The sequence below is a fragment of the Xenopus laevis genome, chromosome 4S (genome assembly GCF_017654675.1).
Source record: "Xenopus laevis strain J_2021 chromosome 4S, Xenopus_laevis_v10.1, whole genome shotgun sequence".
Taxonomy (NCBI): domain Eukaryota; kingdom Metazoa; phylum Chordata; class Amphibia; order Anura; family Pipidae; genus Xenopus; species Xenopus laevis.
The window spans coordinates 56,373,389-56,386,780 of NC_054378.1; the positions used below are offsets into that span (position 1 = coordinate 56,373,389).

At 37.4% G+C, this 13,392-nt stretch overlaps 1 protein-coding gene across 1 annotated transcript in view; it reads right to left on the reverse strand.

Moving 5' to 3' along the window:
• Window positions 1-10,004, reverse strand: part of glg1.S (golgi glycoprotein 1 S homeolog) — a 46,604-nt gene extending 36,600 nt beyond the window's left edge. The window contains exon 1 of the mRNA XM_041561268.1: window positions 9,609-10,004. Within this exon, the coding sequence (XP_041417202.1) occupies window positions 9,609-9,899 (291 nt within the window). The 5' untranslated portion in view covers window positions 9,900-10,004. The remainder of the gene's footprint in view (window positions 1-9,608) is intronic.
• Between the last annotated feature and the right edge of the window lie 3,388 nt (window positions 10,005-13,392).

A 13,392-nucleotide genomic window follows, 5' to 3' on the forward strand; every position in this document is an offset into this window, starting at 1 on the left:
CCCTTTGCAAACTTCCTGTTTAGGAGTCCGTGCTGTGACCACTTCCTGTTGGAGATTGAAGAGACACTCAGACTCCTCATTTCAGCCTAGTTTCTGTAAAGATCTCTCTGCAGCTCTTATATAATGACAGTTTTAGGAGGTAAAATGCTTTCAAAACGGTTTTCTTTCTGCATCATTACATGTTTTGAGGAAGGACGAGTAATTTAACCGAATATGAAGGTCATATAAAATACATCCTTTAATTCTGGATGGTATACAATGTATACAGGTTTTAGAGCCACATATGCTGCCATCCAGGACTCCTTTTTAGGAAAGGCCTTGCTTATTTTAGCAAGACAATGGCATTCAATCAAATTCAAGTTAAGAGAGTCTGAGGGCTACACTGGCCAGCCTGCAGCCAAGACCTTCACCCACTGAAAACATTTGTTGTATCTTTTGTTTCAAGATGTACCAAAGGAGACCCTGAAAAGTTGAGCAGCTGAAAAAAGATTTCACTTTCAAAACTAACAACTTTACAGAGCAACAAAGTGAGAAACATGCCCTGTTCCAACTTTTTGGATAGGAGTTGCTGGCATCAAATAAAAAAAATTTGCATATATTTTTCACAAACCAATAATATTTTCTCAGCTTCAACATGCTGTCTTTATACTATCTGCAATTAAATATAGTGTTAAAATAATTTACAAATCGTTGCATTGTTTTATTTATAGTTTACAGTGTACATACATACAAGTCTTAAAAAATGGTGGTGAAACCAGCATGGCAGAAGAAAAAAAAAGTTAAGCAATTATTAAATAAAAAGTATGTTTGTCCCACACCGGTTTTTAGAAACAGATATAATCATTTTTTAAGCAGAAAAATTTGACTTTTGCATGCGGATATATTTTTAAAAGTTAGCATGCCCATAGAAGCCATTTCTCTGAACTAGAGTTTATTACAATCAAAGAAATCCCATTAACGTTCCATTAGGCAAAGATCTCTACTGGCTATTACACAAACAGCTACAGTACCACATGTATAAATGATTGGTTCTAAGGAGAGGATTTGCTTCCAGCATTAGAATGGGTATGTAAGACCCAAAACATGTTGTGTCGTAGCCTTGAATAAACACAACCACAGCATTTTGCTACCCTGGATTTTTAATTTTAATTATTTGATTTGCTTCCATAAATACCTTTGCTTCGCCAAAGATAAATCCCCCAAACCTCAAGGCACTGCTAACTTTACAGCCCAAAAAAAAAAATACTAACTGGGTCTCAAATGCCAAAGCTATAAACACGTAAATCATGAGTCTTTGAAAGTGAGAAAGAAAGCTACTGAATTAATTCTGAGTAATAAACTATTTGGCTTTTTCACATGGAAAGCAAACATACTGGGGCTAGCCTTTATCCTAGGTATGTGATCGGTAGCTGAGCATCCTTCCCTTGAGATGTTCCAGGTATAGTTCTCTGTACAGTGTTGGCCAGTCACAGGGCAAAAAAACAAGAAGAGAACGTGTTTTTAACTTTAGGTAAAATATATATTGGGTCGCTACCCAACAACTAACTGCTTCATCCTTAGCAAAAGTGAGAAGAGAAAATGAAAAGGGAACATTATCCTTTTATTTGTTTAAGCACCTTAAATGATATCACACATATTGCATGTCTATTTGATATGTTTTAGTAAGTATGGCCAGGTTATTATGTTCATTTTCTGTTATTTATTTTTAAATATTTAATGGATAACAAAGTTATAGAAAGACACTTCCCTCATTTTAAAATAAATTATACAGGAAAATTATTTGTAGAGCAAAGAAAAAAAAAATAAACCACTATGGAGAGTTGCAGTCTATTTCAGTTTAACAATCATTGTGGTCTCTGCAGCTGCCAAAAGGTATTGGTTTTTATGTTCCCTCTAATTTCTCTTTGCAGTGTACACAAACATTATCCTTTGTGAGTGATTTAACCCCCCCCCGTGTACATACGCGATTGATCCAAATAAGCACTCCATTCTTTTTTTAGCCCAAAGTTCTTTGTATGCATTCTTTTTTTGTGCTGGCTTTAAATTTCTGTGTGCTTACAAGAGTGTATGGCTTAAAGTTTAACTTTTAGTATGTTATAGAATTGTCAATTCTAACTTTCTAGGCAACTTTCCAATTGGTCATTATTTATTTATTTTTTTATAGTTTTTTTAATTATTTGCATTTTTGACTAGTTCCAGTTCTCTAATTCCAGTTCTCTAATTCACTGTTATCCTCTGTCAAAAGAGGCACTGTATTTCTTTCCTTCTATTGTGTACATATGGGCTTCTGTATCAGACTTCCTGTTTTCAGCATTAACCTTCAGGGCTAGGGCTTGAGCATGCTCAGTTTTCTCCACTCTCCCTCCCTGCTGTAATCTGATCCCAGATCTATAAACAAGCAGGGAGAAACTCGTGCAGGAAGTGATGTCACAAAAAGGTAATCGGGCAACTGCTATCCTAAACAGAGCTTTTTGAGCGGTTTACTCAGGATTGGTAAAGAACTCCGCAGAATACATATAGTGTTATAGCTTGCACTATTGTGGCTAATCTATTTTCAATAAACTGCTTCTGTAGCTTTTCTTCTCCTTTAAAAGCAAGTGTCAACACAAGCCCCTATAGGAAACTGCTGTGCAATCTTCTCATTTCTATGAACCAAGTCAGATTTAAACAGATTATACAGCAGGTATAAGAGTGATGATACAAATCACACATTGCAATAGGTTATAAGCAAAAGCAGATTGCTGAGCTTTAGCAGTAACATGCAAACCTAGTTAAGAAACAGAGATGCAGATCTCTACAGTCAGTGGTTTAAATAAGAGATTGAAAAATGTATTGTGAGGGCCTAAATAAAAGCAGGGGGGGGGGGACAATAAACAGGTAATAACGACACTATAGTCTCATAGAGCAACAGTTTTGTGGCCGCTGGGTTAGGTGACCACCATCTGATGGAAAAAGGCTAGAAGGAAAAAAAAGTTCAAAAAAATAAATGAAACAAAGAATAATTCAAAAGTTGGTACAAATACGTGTATTTTGTGCTAAAAGTTAACCTAAAGGTGAACAACACTCCTTGTAACTGCTATTTTACACAGCTGCTCAGTGGGTAGTACTTGCTCCTTGCAGCACTTGTGTCTAAGTGAGACTCCAAGGGGTACTTTGTTTTCTTTCCAAAATCTAAACACAGGCAGGGTAAATGGCTCCTGACAAAATTGACCCTTGTGTGTTAATGATAAGGTAATTAGAGTGTAAGCTCTGTGGGGAACAGACTGCATAATGTATAATCTTGGCAAGCTGCTGCGTAAATGTGTCAACAGAAAAATCATTTATATAATTGCATTTGGTATATTGCAAAAAATTATGCCTGAAGGGTCTCTTGTATGTACGGACAGGAATTATTCTGTTATAACAAAAATAATCCCTAGTTATAACATACAGCCTGGCTGAACTGTTAAAACTTGTTTGCTTTTTAAAGGGATACTTTCAAGGGGAAAAAATGTTTGTTTGTTTTTTGTTTTTTTAAAGTGCATCAGTTAATACTGCTGCTCCAGCAGAATTCTACACTGAAATCAGTTTCTCAAAAAGAGCAACCTGATTTTTTTTTATATTTTATTTTGAAATCTGACATGGGGCTAGACATATTGGCAGTTTCCCAGCTGCCCCCAGTCATGTGACCTGTGCTCTGATAAACTTCAGTCACTCTTTACTGCAAGTTGGTGTAATATCACCCCCTCCCTTAGCAGCCTAACAACAGAACAATGGGAAGGTAACCAGATATCAGCTCCCTAACACAAGATAACAGCTCACTGGTAGATCTAAGAACAGCACTCAATAGTAAAATCCAGGTCCCACTTCGAAACATTCAGTTACATTGAGTAGAAGAAACAACAGCCTGCCAGAAAGCAGTTCCATCCTAAAGTGCTGGCTCTTTTTGAAAGTACATGACGAGGCAAAATTACATGAAATGGCTGCTTAGGCACCAATATTACAACTTAAAAAACAAAAACTTGCTGGTTCAGGAATGAAATGTTATATTGTAGAATGAATTATTTAGAGTGTAATTTAGAAATAAAAACGACATCATAAAAATCATGATAGACTGCCTTTAACATATCATTCCCCCAAGCAAAACCAATTACTCATTTAATTTTAAAAGCAATTAAACCTTTCTTGAATACAAAATGACTTAAAAGTCTCACTGGCAAAAACACAATATGTTTTTGGGCATGACTGTTAACTGTGGCAATGAAAGGGAGCAGGTGCACAGCAGGAAATGAAAATGGAACAAAGTCGAATGGCTTACAATTGACAAGAGAAAATATCTGAGGTGGCTATTGACAGCTTGTGCTGATATAAAAAATAACCAGTGGAAACAGGCATAGAAGGTATGTTGAAGCTGTAGCATTAAGTTTATGACAGGTATTGTGCAAATGTGTAGAGATTTCTAGTACTTTATAGAACCGTAATATGTCTTCTCAATAATTAACTGCTACAATTTCCCATTAGCACACACATTCAGCAACCCGTGATCTGGCCCTGTCTTCTTTAAAGGAATTGTTCAGTATTGTTCAGTATAAAAATAAAAACTGGGTAAATAGGCTCTGCAAAATAAAAAATGTAGTCAGCCAAAAATGTAATGTATAAAGACTGGAGTGAGTTGATGTGAACATAACACTACTTCCTGCTTTGTAGCTATCTTGGTTTCCACAGATTGGTTACAAGGAAGTAACCAGTGACTTGATGGGGGCCACATGGGTCATAACTGTTGCTTTTGAATATGAGCTGAATGAGGATCAATGACAAACTCACTGAACAGTTATGGCCCGTGTGGTCCCCCTTCAATTCGTTGACTAATTCAGAGTTAGAAAGCTGAAAGCAGGAAGTTGGATTCTGGCTATTATGTTAAACATCCAGTCACTCCAGGCTTTATACATTACATATTTGGCTAACTGACTATATTAGAAACATTTTTTATTTTGCACAGCCTATTTAGCCAGTTTTTATTTTTACACTGACTGACTTCTTCAAAGAAGACAATAGTTTATAACTTAAGGAGTTAATGTTTTTTAATATCTTACTTTTGACACAAAATTAGGGGTTGCAGTAGCCAGATAAACCTAGAACAGGTATAGGACCTACTGTGTGGTTTTTTTTTTTCTGTAAACTGAGTCTCCATACCTTAGACTGCGATTCTGTGCAATAGTGTCCCCCAGGGAATCAGAACTGATTGAGTGACAGAGTAGAAGGAATAAGCAACCTCATGAATGGTCACCAGCAGCCAATAGCAACCTTTGTGTCAGGTTGCCATGCCGATTCCAATTATAGATAAGGTCTCGCAAGTGAGGGTGGGTTTTGACAGTACAGTGCACATCTTGGAAAAGCCCTTTTTTATTTCAGAGAAAAGGGGAATCACTGTAAAACCTTAAACTGATTTGTTTGAAGGAGAATTCAATTACCCCCCCCCCCCGCCAAGCTGGGCCAGGATAAGCATGAACTACAAATACTCCAGTATTGTCAGAGTCTAACTGCCAGAGGATCAAGAGGGGCAAGATGGCACCTGCAACCCAGCTAAGCAACTCTGCATTTTTATAGCAGGTACACAAATAGGGGCACTTTGTCTGTAATAGGCAGCGTGAGGAGTGTTGAATCCTCTTTTAAAATGGACTCTATTAGAGATAGTTTTTCCATAATTTGGAGCTTTCTGGATATTGGGTTTCCACACAAGATTTCCCATACCTGTACTAGGCTAATTGCACCAGAGCAGTAGCCATTAGAAAACCTAATGTTGTCCTACACAAGGACAGTTTATAAACTCTGCAGCCTACATGTTATCAGAATCAGCCTGACAGCACAAATCTCGTAATGACGTACATTCAAGCGTAGGTAGTTTTTCTGTTTAATTTCATAAGGAAATAACACACAAAATCCAAGACTCCATTAGTAGACTGGGTATCAGCTCTGAATGAAATTTAAAGTGGAAGTAGCAAGGCCTTCAAACAACATTAAAAGTACTTATATATACACACATTAACACTTAAGGGCCACACGAAGCCTGGCCAACACGATAAGGAACAGTAGTATACTTACTGTCAGTTACACCAATTCGATTCAGATCTGGTATCATAGCAGCTCTGAAACCAGGGCATTGTGCATCAGTATTGAATAATCAGCCCTGAAGCACAAGTTTCTATGGCAAACTAACATTTTCTCAAAAGGAACATTTTCTGCTTGACTATTTCCCTTGACCACAAAGATTTGCTTCTGAAGAGCAGTCCAGAGCAGTTACGATGTGCTAAGTCACAAGTTACTTGAAAGATGGCCTAACAAGATCCAAGATGAGAAGTGGATATGGACAACTTTGAAGGCCTGAATCTCTACGGTTATAGTGCTGCTGAACCACTGGACTCATACAATTCACTTAGTACATTACAGTATTTCTAGCTATATTCATTGTCTAAAATTATGCACCTTATCTAGGATGTTTATAAATATTTTTCATATTTACTTTGAATGGCTTCTACCTATGAAAGTCCTCAGATTAACCAAGCAAGTACTCGTATAGCACAATAAAAGATGTATAAAGTCATCTGAGAAGATGAGCAAACAAGCTAAAATTAATAACATAGAACAGTTAAAAAAAAACACTGTAGTTAAAAACAATTATTAAAATGTATAGCAATTCAATTGACTGATCCCAAGTATTTTACAGCTCTAGAAAGCAGGAAAAATATTTTCTGACTTAAAAATAGCCAATTAGATCGTTTGGGTCATTTTGTGGTAGGAATTGTTTGAACAAAACGTTTATCTAGATGAGCCTGTACTTTTTCATCCTCAAATACTTGCTTACTATTGCATTCTTACTTCAATGGGTCATAAATAACTAGTATCAATTGTTTGTTTTTTTTTTTTGTTTTTTTACAGTACATTCTAGTTTTTTTTAAAGGGGAATTTGTATTATGCAGTCCATTTTTCCAGCAGATGCGCTATTTTGCTTTTCAGCTTTTTATCTAAATCATAGATATATCCAGAGTAATAATATAAAACAAAAATGTTAATGCTTTATGTGTCTTGTACCCTCTGGCACTTTATTCATAGGCAATAAGGAATTACAATGCCATGCAAAGTTGTTCACTTTTTTCAGTTCAGTTGTTTTCAAACAGTTCACTAGAAATAGACTTTTTTCAGTTACTCTCTATTTTCTATTGTCACTGTTTTTCTAATATTGAAGTTTAAAGTTTAATTTTCTACCTTATGTCTTTCTGAAGCACCTCTGGGTTGGAAGGGTCACCCACTGTAAACTGTTCTGAATTGATACATTAGTTCAATGTATCTTTGGCCCTACGGAGCAGAATCCCTGCTTTTCATTAAAGGCAGCAGTTACATAATTGATACAATAGTTAGCTAATATTTCATAAATGCTGCTGAGAAATGTATTGGTCAAAAATAAAAAATGGAAAGCATCTGAAAATAGTTTTTATTTCTGGTGAACAATCTGAAAACTGCTGAATTAAATAAGTGTTTGGAAGGTGAACAACACCTTTAAAAATCAGAATGAGAGAGAGTGTGTGTGTTGTGTGTCATTTATACTGCGCATTCTAAATATTTTTTTTCTATTAAGCCTTTTATCTAAGACTAATTTCAGACATGTGGTATAAACAGTTTTGCGGTTTCATTAAAGGGGAATTTTACTTTTAAAATGTCAAAGACAGACCTATTTTCCACAATGTATCAATATGTTTTAATTTCATATACTTTTTAAATTAGAATTACTTTTCAATGCTGTTGATCATCTAGGTAATGATTAATAATATATCATACCTGATTTTATTCTTGGCTAAAAGGGATTGTTACCTTATAAAAACACACCCTTTCCAAAACTTTCTGTAGATCCTTTGTGTTCCCTGTCTATGTTACAAGTGAGTGGTGGGTACCAAAGGACCCTTGGCCAGATACACTGTAGGATGCAGGTAGTTGTCACACAGTGAAAGATAAAATGTAGTTTACTGCGAAATCTGCCTAGTTGCTGATTGGCTTGTATCCTACATTGCAAAGTGCTGAGATCCACAGACTCTCCAGCCTGGAAAAGCAATCATAAGGAAGTGGTACACATGTTCGATGCTTGCAGGGTTTGCAGCATTTATTTTATATAAAAGCAACTCTTGAAGGACAAGAAAGGGGTTAATCACACTGCGTGCCAATTTCTTAGACAAGTCCAGTGATAAGAATTGCTAATTTTGGACCCTGTGCCACCTGTCCTCGTTGCTAAAACATCATTGGCATGGTATCAGCAATAAAGTTAATTGCCAATAACTTATTTGAATAAATTAGTACTTTTAGTTTACTTCAAATTAGTACTACACAGAGAAGATGCTAGGGATCCCTGGACAAGAAACAAGATGGCAGGATCACAGGTTAGAGATTATAATCACTAGGCATTATAATCACTAGGCACCCCACTGTAAAGTATAAGCACATCCCTTGTATTAGTAGAATGCAAAGGCAAATACTTGTTCCTTATGCTATGTGTCCCCCTATAACAATTAAAGGAGACATATAGGATAAATGTAAAAACCCCTAATTTAGTAGGCAATTATAAGTAATATATGGTGTTGCTTTTACATGGTGCTAAAAATTATAGCCCTTTTATTGGAGCTCCCTATAAATGTTCACTGGTTTCAAATGAGGGGTGGGTGTGTCCTAACGGTCCCTGCCAAAAGCACAGTAGGAGGGGGGGCAGCCAATCACAGCCCTGCAGTCCAAGCACAGACAGGTTTCAGTTCCCTATCAGGTCCTGCTAGCTGCTGATTGGTTCCTGTCCTACAGAACAGTGAGCTAAGTGCCACAGCTCCCCCTGCACAGCCTGGAAATTCAGGAAGCGGAATAGAAAGAAGGGATTTTTAGGGTTTTTTGCATAAATATTCAATAAATCAGCACGAAACACTACTTTTTTTAAGCACAATTCTTCTATATCTAAATGAGTATTACGTATTGGTACGTTGTTATTTTTTTTTTTTTTTTTACACGTCTCCTTTACGAGCATTTACTTTTGCACTTTTAATCCCCAAGTGTTTAATCAAATGTAGCCCTGTCGTACAATTCTTACTGCAGAGAAGCTGCTTCTATGATAATAACACTACGGCAGGAAAATACAGTTGCACAACATAAATGACACAATCCATAGTTATCTATAGCCTTATCAGGACAGCATAATAAAACGACCAATTAGCGATTACTGTCAATCAGCCACTGTGTTACATGTGGCCACTGTGTAACATCTGGTCAGTTTCTATCAGTGTTTGGCTGCAAAGTGTGAGCGAGGAACCATGATCCAAAAACAGATGGATTAGACATTGAGAAAAGTGATTTACAATGTGCCACTCAATGCACAGCAATAGAACAGGCACATATTCAGGTCTAGGCTGTACACATGATGGACAGTTGTAACAGTCTAACAAGGAACAAAAGACAGCCTTTAAGCAGGAATTGCTGAACTACAACTCCCCGCAGAGGATGTCGGATTTGCAAGAAGTTCTTGTTGAAAGGCTTGCGGGCAGTGTACAAACAAGCACACAATGGCAGCGGCACTCCCCAAGCACAAACACAAAGGCACTCACCTCTCGAACATCTTGCAAACACTCCAACACCGCCAGATTGTTGTTCCAGGTGTGTCGAGGGCAGATGCGGGTCACGTCTTCCCTGCAGACCTCCTCCTCTGCAAGCTTCCAGCCTGGGAGTCTACGAGCTTGTGAGGCCGCAGGTTGTGCTGCAGCACCCCCCACCGGAGCCGCGGCTGCAGCTCCATCCAGCGAAGCGGGCTGCGCTCTGGAACCCACGGAGCTTAACACAATTAGCCCCGTGATCACACACAAGTACCACAACCTCCGGACACGTCCGCAGGCCGCCATCTTGGGAAGTGCTAGTCAAGGAGCAGTTCGCAAAGCTACAGCCCACCGGGGAAGATCCAAGCGCGCACGCGTATTGACGACGCAATTACGTCACGTAGTCTAGTTGGACGCGTTAGCGCGCTGGGTTGGTTTCTAGGCAATGGTCTTATCAAAGATGGCCGCTGGTGTCCTGTGACGTACTTGTTGTGCCCAGAGGGCTAGAAATCTTGGCTCAAATTGACTTTTACTGGGGAAATAACTCAAGCCTACAATTAATTCGTAGCCATGTTTTTGCTGGTGGTATACTCTAATGGGAGATTTTCGGTGCTCTGAATTAATAGCTTTATAATAAAGTTACATGTTTACATAATCAGTTACATTTTGTCAACTACGAATGAAAACACATCAATAGATTTTCTAGGGTGCCAACTACCTAATGTTGGTGTCTGCCTGTAGATATTGTCTGCAAACAACGCCAGAATACTTGGATGAGGGCCAGTATCTCACAATACCAGGGCCAATCTATTCTGATTTGGCCTCTTCAGACTAAATTATGGACAGATTACTGTCCATGTCTGACAAAAATGTGACCAAAAATGGGATAACTATCTTATTGGATAAGATAGAAAATCCCATACAGTCAGGCCCGGATTTGTGGGAAGGCCACCTAGGCCCGGGCCTAGGGTGGCAGGATTATAGGGGGGCGGCATGCTGCCCAACCACACCCACATTGGTTCAAAAATACTAGGGATGTGCAGGAGATACAATCTCCATGAAAATTTGCATGAATAAAGGGTAGGGGACAGGGGGGACAAACGGCAGTGGGCCTAGGGGCGCCCGCTATGTAAATCCGGCCCTGCATAGTGAGGGCATATTGGCCTATAGATGCTGATGCAGTCACCTCATGATTAAGGTTGCCACCTGGCCTGTATTTTATAGGCCTGTCCCGTAAAAATGATGGTTAATCCCGATGTTATTACTAGGGGAAAAAAGATAAATATATAGGAAGGCCGGTATTTTTTTCCAGGAAAGGAGGCAAGCCCAGTTTGGCACAGCAACTTTTTTCGAGATTTAGTAAACCGTTAGGCTTATTATATATTATATATATGGAATAATTGATTTATAGTATGTAAAAAATAAAAAAAAAAGAGAATAGGAGAATAGCGGTTGAGTGAGGAGAGAAAGAAAAAATAGAGTGGGCCCCTGGTGTCCCAGTCCGACACTGCATTTACATTTCATGATCTGCGCTGGGTTTTGAGCAATAATCTGAATTCGTTTTTTCCGGTCGATAATCCAAAAAAATAAAAACATACGATTCGGATTTTTTAAACAATGTATTGAATATTTTCCCGCACCGGAATTTTTCAAATTTATTGATAAATAAGGTAAAAATGTGGATGGAAGTTTGGTCAAAGTGGTTTTAGTAAAACATTGAGACATTTTTGGGTTTTAGTAAATAACCCCCTAAAATCTGCGTGTTGGGTGTGGTTGCTAACGATAATCACTGTTGCCCTAGGGACAATAATTTCATCATACAGTGATCATACAGAGGCCTGTTGCCCAACAGAATTTCAAACTATCCCGATACATGTAGGGCTGATTTTTGCAACATATCGATTGGGCATAGCTGGAAATTTTATCAGCTTATACAGTATATTCCCATCTTTAGTCAAATAAGCAGATGTTTACCTCAGGGCTGTTCAAATAAACAAGAAAAAAGGGGCATTTGCCCAGGGCCAAACAGGACAGGAGGCGAACCATTACATCTGCTATAACTTTTGCAATAAACCTCCCTTATCTGGAAGTGCTCAACAACATTCACAACTTTACTTTTTATGAAACAAAATGTCCACAAAACATCTAATAATAAGCTAGTATATTTTTTTTATTTTTTTTGCTAGTATGTCAAGTGTGCCTCCACTGGTGCAGGCAAATGAATCAATTTGAATCCTTTGGTACAAATTTTAACTTGACAGTATATTTTCACCATGCAGCCTTCTGGTGCTTTTTACAAGGGTCTGTTAGTAAATGCTGGTACACTTCCCAGGATTGTCACAAACTTTTCTCTCTGGAGCAGCTGCAGTTCTTGATGTACTTCCTGGAGTTCCAACATCAGCTACCACTCATGGTGGAGCTTAGGGTTACCAAAAAACATTTTTTTTTACTGTAATTGGGATCATCATACATGGTCTTCTAAAAATATTTTTTTTTAAATAAATGATCCCAATGGTATTTTTTTGCCACTAATATGGATTTATACAGTTTAGTTACTATCAAACCAATATGGATCCATGAAGCTTAGCTAACATAATGCATATGGTATAGTTGTTATAACTACAGAGCAAAACATTTTCTAAAATTAATTGTGGGAGATTTAGGGTCATTGGGTTTCTGAAAAAAATATTCCATACCTGCTATTTACTAAACTAGTGCAAAAACTTGTGCAATTTCTTATACTTCTTATAATTAATTAATAATTAGTATAATTTCTTATACTTTAAACCTACAATTTAACATTCCTTCTAAGAATTCAATTTTAATGGCACATGCCATAATCAGGTACACAATATTGTGCAAGAACTTGCAGGGTATAGTAAAGCAGTGGCATTTACACTAGCGACGGGGGAGGACTTGGCCAACTCCCATCTTAGTTATTGTGTTTTCTTGTGCTGGAATGTACTGAATCTATTAGAAAAGAATTTTTAGGGACTTAATTTCTACGAAAAAAACAAACCCAGTTTTCAAAACTCGAATCAAATTCAATTCGAGTTGATCCAATTAACTGGAGTTAAAAAAAAATTAGATTCTTATAAATTTCGATTGGTCGAATTTCCAGTTCATGCGAGTTTGAGGGAGTTTTAAATCATATGAATTCGAAATTCGACCTTTGATAAATGGGCCTCTAAATATCTCACTTGGAGTGATTTTTTGGCAAAGAGGACACATATAACTTATCTACAGAGATTAGATTTTGCACATATGGTGCAAAACACATTTTGCAACCTAGATGAAACAGTTTAATTTGATATTTTGGCTGACATTTGCTCCAGGGAATTCTTAGGGGCAGATTTACTAAGGTTCGAGTGAATTTTCGAAGTACAAAAAGTTCGAATTTCAAAGTAATTTTTTGGATACTTCGACTTGAATGATTTGAAGTAAAAATCTTTCGACTATTCGATAATCGAAGTACTGTCTCTTTAAAAAAAACTTTGACTTCAATACTTCGCCAAATTAAACCTGCCGAATTGCTATGTTAGCCTATGGGGACCTTCTACAAACATTTTCTAAGTCTTTACACATCGAATAAAAATCCTTCGATCGTACACTAAAATCGTTCGATCAAACGATTTTTATTCGATCGTAGGATTGCCAAATTCGGTGAAAAAACTACGAACTCGATCTTTTTCAATTCGATGGTTGAATTTCGAAGTTTTTTGTACTTCGAAATTCGACCCTTGATAAATCTGCCCCTTAATCTGCATTGCTTCCTTTAACATTTAATCACTGCTTCAAA